Raw genomic sequence first — 19769 nt, 5'->3', positions numbered from 1 at the left:
GTGGCTCAACACCATTTCTTTGGAAAAATACAAATTAGGGGAAAAACTGGGAAATTATCAGAGTGCATCCTGTCTGGGAAAAGTCAATAGCCCTTTGTGAAACTTTGGTTTCTGTTAGATATACTAATGCATGTGGGAGTGTGTGTATGTGTATATCCTGGTTGGCTGTGGGAAAGAGGCTTCCTACTTTGGGTCATGGCAAAAGAGTGCCTTCAGCCCTTATCAGGCCAAGCAGATGAGTTCACCAGATCTTTTCTGGTTTAAACCTCTGCAGACACACTTAGGAATCAGTCACAGATCGAGTCGCAGGGTCCTTATTTGGTTGCTATGATGGCAGGGATGGGAGGTGGCCCTTGCGTTAATGACTGCACTTTCCCCAAACTCCCTGAGCCACTGGCCCTTGTTCTACCAGCGTGCACCCACCCCTTCCTGAGCACTGGGATGCCCGTGGCCCCGTGGGCTCATCACACAGTAACCTGTGCCTGCAACGTGAGAGCTGTTCCGTCCTCAGTGGGGTGTGACATCGGCCTTATCAGGAGGCACAAACTGAGGGGAGAAAAGGCACCTGCCCAGAACTTATGTCTATTCTTTATGAAGATATATTTTCTTATAACCATGTAAGGTTTACTCTTTGCCTTTGCTCATGACTGTTGCACTAACATCTTTGGAAAGGAAAAGGAGACTGATTCCCCATTATATGCCAAGTACCCTTCACACACTTTAAGACCCAGAAACTCAACTGGTTAACAGTTAGCTCAACAGAGAGCCGTATTATTTTCAAATTGTGCCTGATCTCTGTCTTCTGTGTTCACTGCAATCAATCTTCCCTCTGGGCCTATAGACAAGTTTCTGTCTGAAATCTTAAATCTGGTAACCATAGTAATGAAGCAGAGAGAAAGGAAGGTCTTGGGAATGTACTACAGATACTCCGGGGGTGGGGGTGGGGAAGAAACCAACCAGCCAACCAACCTCACTTTATGATTTTTCCATTTTCTTTCTTTTTTTTTTTTTTTCTTTTTGGCAAGAGTTGCTCGTAAGAAGCTACAGTCAAAATGCTAGTGAACCAGTGGTTGTAGGGAAGGGAGAAGAGAGCTAGGGCATAGATGATCTGCAAAACCAGACAAAAATCTGGAATAATGGAGCATAGACCGTGTTTCTGGTTCACTTTGCTGCTCTGAATGTCCTTGGGAAAAGCACTACAAAAGTGCCTCCCGATGCTTTACAGGGCTCATATGCTTCCGTAACTGCATATTTTAAAACAGAACCTACAGCCCATATTTATTTGAGAAGATCTAGTTTCCTGGGATCATTCAAATTCAGGAGGAAATAATGCTTGGCCAGAGGAAGCAGGCTTCTAGTTGTTCACCTGCAGAAAGTGTGTTTGTTCCGTGGAAGATGAAGTGATGGCCCGCAGATGTCTCTTTCCTCGGGCCATGCTTCACTGCCCCTCTGTCAAAGCCTCCTAATGCTTCTTCAAGTCATGCCTGGGGGATGCCATCATGACGTTCACCTGTCTCTTCCAAGTAGAGAGGAGGGGATCCAGGGCAACACTAGAGGTCCAGTCTCACTGATTGAGTTCTCAGTTCTGAGTTTTACTGAGCTTCCGGCAGCAGCAACCAGCTTACCAAACCCTGACGGCCCACGGCACTGCCTCCTCTCCCTGTGAGCTCTTTTCAGTAGAAATCAAGCAGTGGGAGGGAAGAGAAGAGGTGGCTACTTGGAGGGTTGATATTATTCCCTGTGGCCTGTAGGCTTCAAAACTGAATGAAGATAGGACTCTATGAATATGGTGTGTTGACCTCCAGAAATACACCCATTCGGGGCCTAATTCTTCATATAATGTGAGGTTATATGTTACTATTTCAGGGGTTTCATTATTCCATAGTCTGTATTTTATATATTCTATATAAGAATCTTATTTAAAATTATAACAGTAGTAAGGGACCTGTTGCTTAAATGAAACCCTTAGAAATAATGAAATAAAATACTGTGCAAGTCAAAGATAACTGAAAGAGAAACTATACCTGAACCAATCTGTTTCTGTTGGTCTAAGTATAATAAAGCAGGGTTTCTCAAAATGGGATCAGAATGACTAGAAACATCCAGGAGGTCAAGGAGGGTCATAGCAGGGCACAGCTTATTGAATACATCTTCCCTGCACATGGGTCAGCACCTTCCATGTGTTTTGTCCTCCTAGACTTCTTATCTTAGTAATTTTCATATGATCAGAGATGACCACAGTTAGTAGGTACAGAAATGGTAATCTAGTTGCTTAACAGACATGTTAAGCCTGTACCCAACATCTCTAACAAATGGTTTGAACATCTCTAGCAAGAAGGAATTAATTACCTTCCAAGGTGTGCTCCATGTCCAGTCACGGAGTTGTTAAAAAAAGTTCTTCACGGTGAGTTGACTTCTGTCTACCTGTAATATCAACCGTTTGTTTCTGATTAGCAACCTGGGAGCCATTAATACAAATGCTCTTCACTCTTTTGAAAACACCTGTCATATGAACCAGGCTCATCTGTTTCCAAGGCCAGCCTCTCCTTTTCCTTCTGTGGTTCCTCAAGTGGTGTGCCTTCGGGGACATTCTGCATGCTTGCACCTTACTCTGTTCTCGGGCTATTTTGTTTGTATCTCATACCCCTTTTCCTATTCAATGACCCAAGCACAACAGTCCATAAGCTGGGATAACCATGACATTCTCTCTTCCAAGAATTTGAATGAAGAGTACTCTAATTAAATGATAGATGATAGCAAGGACTTGAGTTGACAAGTCCCCATAGGTTTGAGGCTGGGTTGGCCCAGCTGGAATATGCCTAAGTAAAGGAAGCTGAAAGGAGAAAAACTGAAAACGGGAGAGAATAATGGCCATGAGAGATTGAGAACAATGTCATTTCCTGACTTGGTCACTGGAGTTCCTGGGCTGGGGAGCCCTGCTCACACCCTCATCAACATCCTCATCGTTACTAACATTTATTGACTATATACTATATATCTGGCCCTTAATATGCATTATCTCACTGAATCCTTTCAGAAACCCTAAGGCAAGTTGTCACTATTTCTGCCTCACTGCACAGGAGACTGAGGTATGCAGAGGACTGAGTCCTCTAGCCAGCTCCCACACTGGTTAGTGGCAGGGCCAAGATTTGAAACCAGGATATAGGGCACTGCTTCTGGATCCATGGAGACTCAGGAGATTTTCTTACAATACTTTTTATAGTAATTTCTTGAAGAAAATCCCCCAATTATTTAAGCCACCATGAAGCAGGTTTCTGTCCTTTGTAACAAATCCTCCCTGATTAAAATACGGAAATATTAAAAGATACTAACTCCTGGCCAAAAGGCACAGACAAGTACCTTTGTGATGTTGTGTAGTTGCCTTAAAAAATAGGCTCAGTTGATGAAATAAGGCTGCCTCTTGACATGGCTCACTTTTCTGGAACACTCATGTATATCTTCCAGAGACAGGGCATTTCATGGTGCTAATAAAGGATGACATTGAACTTCTCCTTAGTTACTCCAGCCTAACATTACCTCTTCCCTATTATCCTATTGGTCTGTACTTTCCTTTACCATAGCACATATCACATTCTATTGGAATTATTTTTCTGTGTCTGTGTTTCCCAACCTTAGCACTATTAAGATTTCAAGCTAGATAATTCATGCTTTGCTGTGGCCAAGTGTCCTGTGTGTTGCAGGATGTTTAGCAGTATCCTGGCCTCTACTCACTAGATGCCAATAACACCACCTCCTCCTCCCTTATGACAACCAAGAGTTCTCCAGGCATTGCCCAATATCCCCTGGTGGGTAAAATCACTCTTGGTTGGGAACCACTTGTCTACGTGTTCTAAACTCCCTGCTGACTTCAAGGGCAGGACACTTTTTCATCCTCATTTCTTTTCAATGTTTGGAACATTAAGATACTTAATAAGTCTTTTTAAAAAAGATTTTATTTACTTATTTGATAGTGAGTGAGAGAGAGAATGACAGGGGAGAATGTCAAAGGGAGAAGCAGACTCCTCATGGAGCTGGGAGCCCGATGCAGGACTCGATCCCAGGATTCCAGGATCATGACCTGAGCCGAAGGCAGTCGCCCAACCAACTGAGCCACCTAGGTGGCCAGATGCTTAGTAAGTCTTAACTGAATAAAACTATAGTAACTTGCATTAAAATGGTGTTTTGTACTTATAAGCCTGGAGTACCTGTATTATCTGTATCTGTCTGGGTTTAGTCAGGAAAGCAGAGACACTAAGCATACTACCAGAATAAGGGGCTTAATATAGAAATCAGGGTTTATATAAATATGAGAGTCACTACAAAAATGAAGCTCTGGAAGGCTATCGTCCGAAGAGAGGACTTGAACCTGAAGCTCTGGGTAGAAAAGCAGGTGTTCACAGGGAAACCTGAGAAGCCACCATATCTAGCCTGGAAAGTGAGATCATAAAATGGGAGACCACAGAAATATCTGGAATTCTACTATGTCTAATAAAGTAACCTCATCTGACGCCCACAGGCCTCCAAATAAAATAGCCGCTGTCTCCCTTCTACCTCTGAAATCTCTCAAATTCTTCTTACTGACAAACCTTAACATAGAACCCATCAAGAAGGGAATTGTGGGAAGTGTAGTTTTCCCCAGCCTTAAGGCAGGCTCTTCAACAGGAATGGCAGTGTCAGGTAAATGACAGCTAATCCTAACAACAGATATCCTGAGCCACTTTTTGACACCAAGCGCACGTGCGTGTGTGTGCGCGCACACACACACAGGAGCAGATAATGGTCCAGGGAATCTGGCAGTCACAGTCATCCAAGTTAGGAGTTAGGATTTTGTTGCTGCTGCTTTCTTGTTTCTAGTTTGGCAGAGATCTCATCCTCTGATCACCCGTCCCCTTCAGTCAATGCTCTGTAGACAGTCGCAATGTTCACTTTGTTTGCACCCGGAACAGATGGCAAACTATGTTAATAATCGAACAGCTCATACTCCAGATGGAAGATGTTCCCCTTCATGCTTCTTAGAATTTCGGGTGTCTTGTGAGCATTCTTGCTAGACCAGAATTGACAGAGATTATGAGGAAAGAATTTCCAGACTCAAGACATTGCTTCACTCTTGAGGAATCGAAGCCTCACCAGCATGTTACCAACTTCTAAACTACTCTCTAGGACCACAGTCGACATGAAGTGAAAACATTTCTGCTTTGTAGCTTTTGAGCCAGAAGTCAAACAATTACTTTTAAATAATGACTTCCAGTCCATTAAAAACATGTCACTTTAAAGAAAATTAGACTCCAAGTATACACTGAAAGGATATATATACTTCAAAGACTGCATGGCCCATAACATCTAAGATATTTACTATCTGGCTCTTCACAGAAAAGGTGTGCTGACATGTGGGCTCTAAGGAGGGCAGTGGGAGTTAAGGTCTGAGAGGTAAAGGGGACATTGCAAGGACTTGTCTTACCGAGTCAGGTGAGATCCACTGGAGAATTTTGAATTAATGAGGATTTCCCTTATCTCACATTTTAACAGGATCCCTCGAGTTAGGGTCCTGAGACTAGACTCAGTTGTTGGGAGGGAGGATCTAGAAGCCAGGGAATGAGGTAGAAGACTATTACAGGAGTTCTGGTGGGAATGATTCTGAGGATCCACCGTTGGGCAACTCACACCAGCATGCAACACTGGAGGTAGTTAAAGGTGACTAGATTCTGGTTTGGAGATGGGGCTGATTGGACTTGCTGATACTCCCACACAGGTGCAAGGGAGGCCAGAAAATGCAGTCTTCCCATGTGCAACATACGGGACCAGTTAAGACAGGGCCTCTTCAGTAGGGGTGATTTTGTGATGTCTGGCAATGTCTGCAGACATTTTCCCATTATCGCAACTTGCAAGGAAGGGCGCTACTTGTGTCTAGTGGGTAGCATCCAGGGATACTGCTAAATACTCTAAAACACACAATCACCTGGTCCTAAATGTCAGTCATGCTATAGTTAAAAAACCTTGAGCTGAGCTAAAGGAAGATCCTCCATTGGAAGGAGAGAGTTGGGTTTTTGTAGACAATTAGGAGTTTTAGCCCAGTGCCATCCCTGGGCCCCAACTCCTGCAAGGTATTTGTAGCCTGTGGCAGGCTCAGTTCTGGAATCCCAGGTCATACCACACCTGAGGCCTGTCCATCCTCCTCGTCCACATATTCCCCCCATCACTGGAGGGAAGCTTTGTCCTGCATAGGAGGCCCTGTGGGCTTTTATTTTCACCTGGAGACTTGCAGAAATAACACGTGACCCAGGCAAGGAAGGAAGTTGTGTGAAATGATAGCTAAATGATGTATGGCTCCACAGGGCGCACATTCATTTGTTTTAAGACAAAATGTTCCATTAATTAGAATTTCACGCCATGAAAACAATGTTTGGTGATGACATAGATTTACAGGAATTATATTCTGTTCACCAAACCCAAATGGATGACATGTGAGCTCAGACACCCTTCATGTTATGCAAACACTCCTTAGTCTTTTGCTATGGGTGATAACTGATAAGGTCTAATTTATTTGGTGAAATATTTGCATATATCTAATATGTATTATCTTTTCATTTACCTAGCATTATTATTTTGACTTGCAAATAGATGCATAAATGAAAAAATGTTTTTGTATTCTGGCATATTTGTCTATGCCATTTATTTTCTTTGCAAATGAGCATACATTGTTTACTAAGATTGTTAATGAGTTTGATCTAAATTTATGTATTTTCACACTATCTGGGATGCTCACTAGCTTACCAGTGAAACAAAAAAATGGACAGTGTCTCAAAAATAGACCATAAACACCTCAGTGCTTGAGTGGCATTGTTAAGTTTAAATTTGCCCTAATTTTATGTCAGGTCAATAGGTAAAAATAAGCGACATGATAAGCATGATAAATAAGCAAGGAAAGCATTTTTTTATTATAACGGATTTTTTTTCTACTATTCATTTAAGAAGCATTTTCTTTATATACATATATTCGACATAGGAAGCTTCAGCCAAATATAATTCTAAGTACTAGGTTTATCAAAATATGAGAAACTGGGTCCCTATACTTGAAGGTCATCAAGGAACCTGACATGTAAACAGCTGATTTTAATATGATGCAGCAGATTCTGTTATAGAAGCAGGTACCAGATGTTTCTGAGGAGAAACCCATGACGCAGCCTTAGGGGTCAAAAATAGGCATCCTGGGGGCACCTGAGTGGCTCAGTGGATTAAGCCTCTGCCTTCAGCTCGGGTCATGATCTCAGGGTCCAGGGATCGAGCCCCACATCGGGCTCTCTGCTTGGCGGTGAGCCTGCTTACCCCCCTCTCTCTGCCTGACTCTCTGCCTACTTGTGATCTCTGTCAAATTAATAAATAAGATCTAAAAAAAAATAGGCATCCTGAATGGCATGATGGCGGAGTGGGGTCTTCAAGGATATGCAGGAGCTTGTCAGGTGAAGAGAGGGGAGGGGCTTTCAATGCAAAGGGAAGCAGTTGACTAAAATCACAGATCATGGAACTCCCATGAGAGAAGAAGGTATAAGGCAGGACATAGGGGACCTTGAATGCCACACAAAGGAGCTTGGGAGTGGTCATTAAGGAGATGAAACCGTTGAAAGCTATGAAGTGTGGGAATAGAGGCAGTGGGCCAATGGCATTCCCTCAATCTCACAACAGCAGAAAGCAGGGCTGCTTCAAAATTTGCGGCACCTGGTGCAAAATGAAAATGTGGGGCCCTTGTTAAAAAATATGAATTTTAAGATGCCTCTAGCAAAGCATGGAACCAAGTATGAGCCGTTCTAAGCACTGGGCCGAGGTGTGACTGCACCTATGCATGCCCACGAAGCCAAACCTAGCAGAAACTATCAGGGCAGGGGTAGGAAGAAGATATTAAAACCCTTATTTACATACTCTCTAGTCTCTGGTTGGGAAGAAAACTCGTAAACATATCAACCAGCTAGAGATTAGTCTTAAGGCAACGTAACAGCCAGCATTATAGTCCTATACTCAAACTCAAAAGATGGCCAAATGACTAATTTCCTCCTTTTCAAAAGGAGGAAATGGGAGAGCAAAAAATCCGAGGGACTCTCCTAAACCTACACATTTAGGAGATAGTAAAGATGTGAATTCAACCAAAGTCTTTCAGATTCGGTTTTAGTGTTTTCCTCTGCTCCTCTGCAATATCAAGGCTCTCATGTCTGTAGTGAGAGGGATAGGAATGGAAATTCTTAGAGGCTGCAGAAAGAACTGCAATTGGCAAAGAGAGGGAGATCAACTAAGAGGCCATCACTATCCCCTTCTCTGCCCCAGGGAGCATATCCTTTCTAAGCTTTTATTCCGAATCAAGAAGATCATGGCCAGCACAGGACCAGCACTGTCCCAGGGAACAGGGGTGCTAAAGAGGACTTTATTAGCACTCTCTCAGGAGCTCACCCTCCAGTGAATGAAGACAATAAGACAAATCAGCTACCAAAATCCAGAGTTCCTGACTACCCAATTTTTAATATAACTGGGAAGAAAATTTTTAAAATAATAATAAAAAGGAAAGTCGAGAATGTAGTCTGAAAGCCAACAGGTAGTGTAACAGTCTTTTCCAGGTGGGGGCTATCATAGATGATTTGCACATTGCCTGGGGTATCTCGGCTATATTACTGTGGAGACCCTCACCAATTCTGGAAATTCTAGGCACATCTGACCACCAGTCCACCTTTGTACATATCACAGGGTGTGTCTTGTATTATTCTCTATGCCCCTCCACCCCAGAAAAACCCAAGGTCTTCTTCATCTTTTGCTTCCCATGGTTCTGAAAATAAAGCTCTAAGCAGGTGGCATGGTTTGCAAGGCCCTATATGACCCAGCCCCGCTCACTTGTGCAACCTGTGTCACCCCACCTGTGTCCCGCACTCCGGGAGCCGCCCCACCATCTCTCCGTTGCAGCAGACCCTCCCATCTCAGACATCTCCCCACTCTGCCTACACCTCTTTAATGCCTTTGCTTTTTCAAGTCTGTAACAAAATCACACTTCCTCAGGGAAAAGCTTCTCCCAAGTGCCAGATGAGACCAGGCCTCCCATTAATAAACTCACATAGCATCCTATAACTCCCCTCCAGAGCCCTCGTCAGAGTTAGCAATTACGTACTTCTGTGATTAGCTTAATTTACATTTGTCCCCATCTCAGGACTGGGAATTCTTTGAAGGCCAGAACTTGATCTCTTTTGCTTACCACTGGATCCCTCACAAATGGCCCAGTGCCTGGCATCTCCTTCAGCATTTTCTGTCAGAGTACTCCATCTGAGATTAGAGTACTCTAACCAGAGTACTTTCTCCACCATGCATCTCTCTTAAGTTGCTTGCCTCGACTGTTTTCCTCCAAAGCACCCATCTTTATTTGTGTGTAAGTGGGTAGGAGTATTGTGCATGTGAATACCCATATGTATAAATGTGTGTGTATGAAGAAGTGTTTGTGTGTTTGCATGCATAGTTTCTTTACTTGGTACTATGGGTTTTTCCCAAGAGACTGTAAACTCAAAAAAGTAGAAATTTTGTCTTCTTGTTTACTGCTGTATGCCTACCATACACCTGGCATATAACAGGTCCTCAATGAATCTTTGTTGGAAATACAAATATATGATGAGCAAGTGCTCAAGAAATGAACACCGAAAGTTCCTTGTGCAGAAAGTAACATGAATGATATACTGCATTGAAAAAGAGCTGCTGCAAAGATAAGCTTTTTTTGGGGGGGTGGTATTTACTGTCTACCCAGAATGACACTGAGGCTTTAAATTCATTTTGCCAGATATCATTAAAGAATAAAGGGTTATATTTGGTTTACTTTACTTCAAATTTGTTGTTCTACAAAGTTCAGTCAGATTCTTCATTCATAATCTTCAACGAAGCTATTTGGGATTTGATAGGGACAAATTTATAACAATCACAGACTTTCAGAGTCTTTGGAATCAGACAGTTTTGGGATCAGACAGACCTGAATTTGAATCTCAGCTTCAACAATTATTAGCAATATAACTTTGGAAAGCCACATAACTTCTCTCAGTCTCAATTTTCCCTGAAAGCATGTGATTTCCATGGTCAGTTTGGTGAAAGGACTTACTGTAGTTTTAAGGGCTTAGTGCATAGTTATAATCAATAAACTATTCTTACTTATTATTCATATCGATCCCCAAGTCCCTGTGACTCAAAGGAGGAAACTGAGGCCACAAGAATTCGGAATTTCTTAAGACCATCTTTCCTGCCCAAGTCCAGGCGTTAGAAATCAGCAGGCCTTACAATTAAACATTATCCAGCCTTCATTTGATCAGGGGTCTTTTTTTCAGTGATGGGGCAGGGGGACCTGCTGTGTTTGGGCTCACAGTGGTGTTTTTCTTTTTTAAGAGGTGGGGGAATAGCGATGGGGGGCAAAGGGAGGGAGAATGGAGCCTGATGTGAGGCTCAATCTCACAACCCTAAGATCATGACCTGAGCTGAAATCAAGAGTCGATTGCTTGTGGAGAAAGGGGAACCCTCTTACACTGTTGGTGGGAATGCAAGTTGGTGCAGCCTCTTTGGAGAACAGTGTGGAGATTCCTCAAGAAATTAAAAATAGAGCTTCCCTACGACCCTGCAATTGCACTCCTGGGTATTTACCCTAAAGATACAGATGTCGTGAAAAGAAGGGCCATCTGTACCCCGATGTTTATAGCAGCAATGGCCACAGTCGCCAAACTATGGAAAGAACCAAGATGCCCTTCAACGGATGAATGGATAAGGAAGATGTGGTCCATGTACACTATGGAGTATTATGCCTCCATCAGAAAGGACGAATATTCAACTTTTGTAGCAACATGGACAGGACTGGAAGAGATTATGCTGAGTGACATCAGTCAAGCAGAGAGAGTCAATTATCATATGGTTTCACTCATTTGTGGAGCATAACCAATAGCATGGAGGACAAGGGGTGTTAGAGAGTAGTAGGGAATTTGGGTAAATTGGAAGGGGGAGGTGAACCACGAGAGACTATGGACTCTAAAAAACAGTCTGAGGGGTTTGAAGTGGCGGGGGGGTGGGAGGTTGGGGGTACCAGGTGGTGGGTATTATAGAGGGCACAGCTTGCATGGAGCACTGGGTGTGGTGAAAAAATAATGAATACTGTTTTTCTGAAAATAAATAAATTGGATCCTGGTAAAAAAAAAAAAAAAAAAAGAGTCGATTGCTTAACCGACTGAGCCACCCAGGTGCCTCACCATGGGCTCACACTGTTTTCTAAGGAGGGCCAGAGACTCCATTATGTTCTTGCACTGATTGAGGCTCACTGCAACCTGGAGTTCCAATGGAGGAACTTCCTATTCCAACAGAAGAGAGACTCAACCCAATCAAAGAATCTGGTTGAGAAATGTGATGGAAAGAGGTTTTCCCTAAAATGGTTTAGAAACCATTTTCTTTCCTCCTTTCCAGGGCATAAAACAAAAATTGTAACTATGGGCTCCCCTAAAATCTTTCATTTTATAAATACCATGTTCTTTAATTATATTGAAATCATTTGCTTATGACAAAAAATTCACTACAGTGCAATTCTGGTGAGCTTTAGCTTCCATTTCACATCTAGACAAGAATTATTCCAAATACAGGAATGAGTAAATTTTACAATAAGTAAAACTGAGGCATGAATTAAATAAAATAACAAATCTCAAATGAATTACATAGCGCCATGACAGTGCTTCATATGGCAGGATGGGATTTAAGGAGATTTTCTCAAAGTGGGATATAGAAATTGAACGTACTGAAGGTTTGGATGATTCATTTTCTGTGAAAATTTAATCAGTGAATAACAAAACAGAGGGAGCTAGAAGTATTTACTGTTCAAAGTTACTGAAGATAGTGGGTCAGCAGCAATACTTATCTAATTGGTTTCCTGGCTAATTAGAAGTAGAGAATATATGCCTGAAATTCTTTCCTTACTGGGAAGATCTGATTCTCCCTGTTAATATGTTCAACTAAGCTGTGCTTACAGATTGTTCTTTCTTTTAACTTTAGCTTACCCATGACTCAAGCTCATCTCCATTTTACCCTCATATAGGAATCTTGCCATATTACCATAACATTTTATTCTGAACCTGCTATAAAGGAAATTAGTCATTCATTATAACACAAAAATTCAAATTGGTTGCAATTATGTTTTCTGAATCAAAACCATACCCTTTGATGTGGATAATTTAAGGTTCTATATTTAAAATGCATTGAATGAGTCGTAATGGTAAATAAGAAGACCCTTAAACTAGCATTCATATCTCCTGCATGTGAAAAATTAAATGGATAATTTCTACCTACGACAAATTTATTTTTGTGTGGAGAATTTTAAAGGATGGATTTAATTAGCTGTAACTATGCTCAGAAGCATAATTTGAAGTACCCTTGAATGAATGAGGAAAGTGTTTTCAAGAATAGGAAAAAACCTTCTTAAAATTCCCTTTTGTTCATTACTCAACAAACGTTTATTAAGCAGTCACAGTTTGCCAGGCAATGTACCCCTTAATGATAACCTAACCTGGCATCCTTCTACTCCAGCTCTGGTACTTAATTGAATGAGTTCATCTTTTTGGCTGTCCATTCACAGTATGTGAGGAAAGACTACAGGAAGTAAATGAATGAGTCGGTCTGAAAAGAAACATGGATGTGGGTATTTAGGTTTCCTTTTGTTCTGCGTGCTAAAGCAGGTTACTAGCTAACCTACCTTTTCTATTTCTTCAGGGATCCAGGAATTTAAAAAGAATCTTATCTCACTCAGGCAGTGATCTATATGCTTAATCATGACTTTCTAAATGTTTATAGAGGTGAGAACAGCAATTTATAAGATTCTACAGATATCGAAAGGAAAAAAAGCACAGTAAATTTAGGCAGATAAGGGGAAATGCACTTTGAGGAATAGTTCCCATTCGAAAAGTAATTTTAGACTTAATAACATAGAATAGGTCCAGCATTTTAGAGCTGGCCCTTAAAGCTCATCTAGGTCACTGGTTTCTAACCTTCTGCATTAGAGTTACTGGATTTTAAATCTCCCTAGAAACTTTAATTCAGTTGGTCTGGATGGGGTTAGGAGGGGAGGTGGGCATGCATATACTTGTAAAACATCCCCAACAGTCAAAGCTGAGACCCACAGATCTAGTCCAGCCTTGACATTTTTGGTATGAGGTCCCTGAGGCCTGCTTTTAATTAATTCTTTATTCTTTTTAAGTAGGCTCCATGCCCAATGTGCAGCCCAACCCAGGGCTTGAATTCACAACCCTGAAACTGAGTCCTGAGCTGAGATCAAGAATCAGATGCTTAACCAACTGAGCCACCCAGGCAACCCCCTGAGGTCTTTAAAGAATAAATAGCTTGCTTAAGATCAACACAGCTTAAAACCCTTGGAGCGTGACCTGTAACCCAAATATCCAAATTCCTACTCTGTACCTCTGTCTATAAAACCAACTGGCACTGTTGCTACTTCTCTCACTCAGTAGTTGAGATCTAATTACCAGTTAGTACTAGAAAGTCCAAGATAGCGTATAACCCATGGGGCTCCCAAGTCTTCTCCCCCTAATGACCTGTCTTTTTCCTTTCTTGCTGAGTACTGAAGAAGTCTTCTGATAACACTGTAATGATTAATATATCTGTTTACTCCACATTTTAAAATACTTATTTAAAGCTCTTGCATCTATAAAATATATCAATCACATTTTAAGGCAAAGAAAAAAGATTTAATATTTGAAGCTAAGTACAATTAAAGTCTTCATTATCGAGCTTTGGGCACATGAAAGTACTCTAGTGTCAGGCTGGGTTTTCTTAGCCAGCTTCCTTATATGATAGTATCTTTAGGTTGAACACTTCCACCAGGTTCTTTTTTTTTTTTTTTTTTAAAGATTTTATTTATTTATTTGACAGAGAGAGATCACAAGTAGGTAGAGAGGCAGGCAGAGAGAGAGAGAGAGGAAAGCAGGCTCTCCACTCACGGAGAGCCCGATGCGGGACTCGATCCCAGGACCCTGGGATCATGACCTGAGCCGAAGGCAGCGGCTTAACCCACTGAGCCACCCAGGCGCCCCTCCACCAGGTTCTTAAAGCTCCTTGCAAGTAGGGTGCTTGTCCAACTTCATCAACTGCTTCTGAGTACCTAGCAAAATGTCTGCCATAGACTCAACACTTTGTTTTCATTATCACATGAAAAATCCTTTATTACATTTTGTTAAGAAATGAGATAGGAGTGTCTTAAACCAACTCGTATAGAACAATCCCATATAAATTAAAGTACTTGGGAAATGATTTTATAAAGGAGTAGCTTTACAGTTACTTTATTATAAGATCTTTGGCCTGATTTTCCTGACATAAATTTGTCCTTGCTGTACCATTTGGATTCCAGTTGAGCTCTCATTCATACTATGTTAAAGTACTTCACTCCATAGATCTTTTACACATGGCTGAAGGCACAACCAATATGCAATAAACACTGATGAAATAAAATTCATACCAAGTTTTCTTGTGTTTTGGGAAATATAAGCACTGGTATTATCTGGCAAAATAAAGAGTGCAGTGCCTTTGGTGACTCACAGGGGTTGAACAGAATTGTGGAAGGCCTTGAACTCATTTTAAGAGATGATTCAATCAGTGGCTATTTAGAACAAAATTTTTTTATTTTTATTATTTATTTATTTGAGAGAGAGAGACAGACAGACAGACAAAGAGTGAGAACACAAGCGAGTGTGGGGAGGAACAGAAACAGAGAATCTCAAGCAGACTCCACACTGAGTGCGGGCCAAACACAGGGCTCCATCTCATGACCCATGAGATCACCCATGACCTGAGTTGAAAGCAAGAGTTGGTCACTTAACTGACTGAGCCACCCAGACACCCCTAGAACTAAATTTTTATTAATCAGGTCATTTCAATCCCACCATTTCAACTCCACCATTTTGACCCAACCACACATCAAGATTCCATGCTCTACAAAAGCTATTTGTACTTTACCCTAATGTTGCAGTTTTTCAGTGTTTTATCTAATTCATGTAGAAATAATCAACATAAAAAACAGTATGGAGGTGTCTCAAAAAGCTAAAAAAAAGAACTACCATATGATCCAGCAATCACACTATTAGATAGGTACCCAAAGAATAAAAAAAACACTAATTCAAAGGGATATATGCACGCTGAAGATTACTGCAGCATTTTTTACAATAACCAAGTTATGGAAGCAGTTCAAGTGTCCATTGATAGATGAATGGATAAAGAAGATGTGATATACAGATACACGTGCACACATACTGGAATATTACTAGACCATAAAAAGAGTGAATCTTGTCATTTGCAATGACATGGACGGAGCTAGAAAGCATAATGCTAAGTGAATAAGTCAGTCAGAGAAAGACAAAGAGCACATTTTACCCATATGTGGAATTTAAGAAACAAAACAAGTGAACATAGGGGAAAAAGAGAGAGAGAGAAAAACTGAGAAACAGACCTAAATATAGAGAGCAAACTGATGATTACTAGAGGGGAGGTGAGTGGGGAGATGAGTGAAACAGATGATGGGGATTAAGAGTACACTTATCATGATGAGCCCTGAGTAATGTAGAGAATTGTTGAATCTCTGTATTGCATATTTGACACTAATATAACACTGTATGCTCACAATACTGGAAATAAAATAAAACACTTAATTAGGGCATCTGGGTACCTTAGTCGGTTAACTGTCTACCTTAAGCTCAGGTCATGATCTGGTATCCTGAGATCAAGCCCTATGTTGGGCTCCCTGCTCAGCAGGGAGTCTGCTTCTCCCTCTCCCTTTGCCCCTTCCCCTGCTCCTTCTCTCTCTGAAATAAATAAAAATCTTTAAAAAAAAAACTAGATTGTCTAAAAAAAAAAAACTGACACCAGACCATTAGCCATGGAAGAAATATTCACCACTGCACAGTCAATGTTTAATCTGGAGGGAAAACAGGTATACATTTAGGGGGTTAATCTTAGGCCTAACATGAACATTAAAGCCAATGTTAATGGAAGGAACTAGGCTTTGAATGGGCCACAAAACTAAAAATTCCTAGCTCAATGCCAGGTACATAGCAGGGGTTCAGCAAATGATTTTCTGAATGACTGAATGATGCATAAGTGAGTAAATGAATGAAGGGACCTCTAAATAGATGTAGGATATAATATTTGGATTTGGAGGCTTGGCTTTAAAACAGTCCACTCAAAGTTATGGATTAATAAACTAGATTTTGGGAAAGTCAGTGCTAAATATAAGTGTTTCTGTCTCTTAATTAAAATGACCACAAAGTCGTTATTCTTACTCTTAATTTCTCAGCCTGAAAGTTAATGAACTGTGTCTGTTCCATGAATAATTGAGTTGAACTTGAAAGAGAACTCCACATTCCAAAAGCCTCCCACACCACCAGTTAACTGTGATTTATCCTTTTACTTCTGAAGAATTTTAAGCATCTTCCATCTGATTTGACTGACAACCAATCTGTGCTTCCTCTGTCTTTATTCTCCCAGGAAGAAGATGTTACTCGTGAAAGTCGTTTTAATTTCAGTGGTTATGGGATGGGTCACTGCCTCCAAGTGAAGGACGGAACAGCTGTCAAGGCCACACCTGCCAACCCGCTCCCACAACCTCCAAAAGATGCAGATGCCATCAAGAAGAAGTTTGTGGACCGGGCAAAAAGAATTGACACAATATCTCGAGCTGCCTTCCCATTGGCCTTCCTCATTTTCAACATCTTTTACTGGATCACATACAAGATCATTAGGCATGAAGATGTCCACAAGAAATAGATGTGCCCTTCAGACCCTGGACTTTCTTGCCTAACTGTTGTGCTTGTAAATACACAGTGAAATTGTCTTTATATCACTTTGACAGAGGAGGAGACTGGGGGAGGGGGGCGGGAAGATCATGAGGGCAGGTTTCCTGGCACCTACATGAATAAAAATAAGTTATCTGGGCAATGAAGGAAAATGTTTGCACAAAATTAAGGTGTTGCAGAATCACGTGAGCATAATTCCCTTCATAGTCTTTAGCATTGTTCTTTCAGATGATGTATTAATTAGACATGAGATGCAAGGTCAAGTTCTTGAAACGCTATTTGTCTTTGGTTTGGTTTGGTTTTGACTAATTCTGGTACAGAAAAGTTAGCTTAAACCACATACACATGCGTGCGCGCGCACACACACACACACGCAGAAAATGCTTACCATCTGACTATAGTGACTAGCCTATAGTGAGTCAAGGACCAAACTTTTTCAGGAAAATGCTGCCTCGTTTTTAAAACAAGTACTCTGAGCTACGTTCTTTACAATGTCTGTAATTAGTGTTTCACCTGAGAAATCCTTTTGTGGGTCGTAAATTATTTCTACTTATTGAGAAAACAACAACAAAAAAGAAACACCAACCACAAAGAACATATTTCTACTTTACTGTCCGTGTAGGTGTGCAGTTTAATATTATTTTTCTTTCCTAAATGTAACTTGAGGGTTTAAATTGTGTGTTGTGTAATTGGTTTGATAGTATACCCTCTTGAAAATAAGTGCCCATTTATTTTAGATCCCTATCAGCACACTGTATTTTTTTCGCTTTGGCTATATTTACATGTGACTTTAACTGCTCAAGTGTGACTTAGCCATTGCAACCTCTCGGCCACAGTATTTATGGAGATGGTGTGTCCTGAATGGTGTAGCTCATATTAGCTTGAACTTTCCATTTCTGCTCTCATTGTAGGTGTAACTACTAGTCTTAATGTCAAATGACCCATGATTTCTACTGTCAATCAAGTGAATATTGTTTTAAACATCCTTAACTAACTTAAAGAATTTTAAAATTGTACTGTGATTTTCATAACCCGTTGCCTTTTTGGTACCAGAGCTACGTGGTTTGAATCCTGGCTACATGTTTTAAGTAAGAAAAAAAAAACCGTATTTTTGCTTACTCAGATAAAAGACAACCTGTAAAAATATAATGAAAAACTTAAATTTTACATGTGCTGTAAAAGGGATTATTAAAAATATTTGTTCAATTTCAATAAAGCTAAGTGTGCCATAGAACTTCCCTAAGATTCTTTCCATTCTTGCACCACAATGAAAGTAAGTTAAGTGACAATGGTAACTTGAATTTTTGTTTCTGGTTTTTCTCATAAACTTAAAACACTTACAGCTATGATGTTATGTCCTAACATAATAGTATAGCATCCCCAGGAAGAAAGAAAAAATATTATTCTCATTGTAGAAACAGAGAAATGAGGATGTGGAACTACTGGTAGTCACTGTGGGCAGAATGTAATACTGGATACTTCATATGAGCTCTGAAAAAGTTCCAAGAACACTGAGGAATTGTGAAATATCAGAATGAAAAGAAATTTATTTATTTATTTATGTATTTATTTATTTGTCAGAGAGAGAGGGAGAGAGCGAGCACAGGCAGACAGAGAGGCAGGCAGAGGCAGAGGGAGAAGCAGGCTCCCTGACAAGCAAGGAGCCCGATGTGGGACTCGATCCCAGGACGCTGGGATCATGACCTGAGCCGAAGGCAGCTGCTTAACCAACTGAGCCACCCAGGCGTCCCAAAATGAAAAGAAATTTAAAAGAACAATCTGTTCACCTAGCTATCCTGGTCTTGTCAGGAATGGAGTTCTATGATGAAATAAAAAATGCTGAAAACCTCAGTGAAGCAGCGGAAATTCACCTTAACCCCTTATACATTTGACTTAACCAAAGATATCCATCATTAATATTTTCAGATAAGATGCAGATTTTTAAGTTGATGTTTATGGCCTTTTAAACCCATTCAAATATTGAATCATTTCCATAGGGAGGAATATTGTAGAATAGCTAAAAGCAGGAATTTTTCAGATAGAAAGACTAACTTGGCCACCTCTCAACAGTGTGATCTTGGATAAGCTGACTTTTCTGAAGAGCTATGGTTTCATAGAGTTTTAAGATGATAAACTGAGAAAAATGCAAGGAAAGCCATTAGCTCAGTGTGTAACCACAGCGAATTTCCAATAACTAACAGATAATAGTAAAATTATTATCATGAATAGTATTGGTTATCCACTGGGAAGGAAGCTTCACAATTCCTCATCTTGGCAAGATTAATGCTATGTTTTTTGTATCATTCCTAAAATATCATTTCTGTCTGACTGCTCATTCCTTTCCAAACAAATAAGGCAAAGTCTTTGGTCTCATTTTTCTTCCTCACACTAAAAATAGTAAACTGAGGCTAAAATGCCTTCTAAACATGGGTCTGACTTTTAGGAAGAGCCCTTATGTTGCTTATGGAGGGATGGGGAGGCACCCTGGGGGGGTCATCATAAGCTAAACAATCATATCTAATTAATGTGTGTACCATATAATTTTGGGTGGGTGGTCCCCACCTCAGAGGATTTTAAAAGAACTCACCTTTAAGCATATCTGCCAGCCACTGAGTAGGCAAAGATATCCTGATGGATTCTTGACTTATCTCTGATTCTAATCTACATTCAGTGGGGAGAATTCTTCAGTGCACTTATATGAATTACATAAATAAGATAAAATCTCAGGGAAAAGGTTTTTGAGTGCTGCATACTCTGGAAAAATAGGTAACTCCCCTATAATGCTATTGGAGATTTTTATATAAGATGTTTTTCTTTCATAATAGTATTTGAAGGAAATAGTTCAAAAATAAAATCATGGATCTGAGGAAGAGAAATTACCAGTTTTCATTAGATTCAAAGCTTCTGGAAGAAAGTGGCTATGTTTCTGTGGGTTCTCTG

General features: G+C 40.6%; 1 protein-coding gene across 3 annotated transcripts in view; it reads left to right on the top strand.

Moving 5' to 3' along the window:
* GLRA2 (glycine receptor alpha 2) overlaps positions 1 to 17944 on the top strand; it is a 185950-nt gene extending 168006 nt beyond the window's left edge. For all 3 annotated transcript variants that reach the window (XM_044234455.1, XM_044234454.1, XM_044234453.1), the window contains exon 9: positions 16522 to 17944. In XM_044234455.1, the coding sequence (XP_044090390.1) occupies positions 16522 to 16800 (279 nt within the window). In that variant the 3' untranslated portion in view covers positions 16801 to 17944. The remainder of the gene's footprint in view (positions 1 to 16521) is intronic.
* Positions 17945 to 19769: the final 1825 nt, after the last annotated feature.

The sequence above is a fragment of the Neovison vison genome, chromosome X (genome assembly GCF_020171115.1).
Source record: "Neovison vison isolate M4711 chromosome X, ASM_NN_V1, whole genome shotgun sequence".
In the NCBI taxonomy this organism is placed as follows: Eukaryota; Metazoa; Chordata; class Mammalia; order Carnivora; family Mustelidae; genus Neogale; species Neogale vison.
This window is presented reverse-complemented; position numbering and strand designations above follow the sequence as displayed.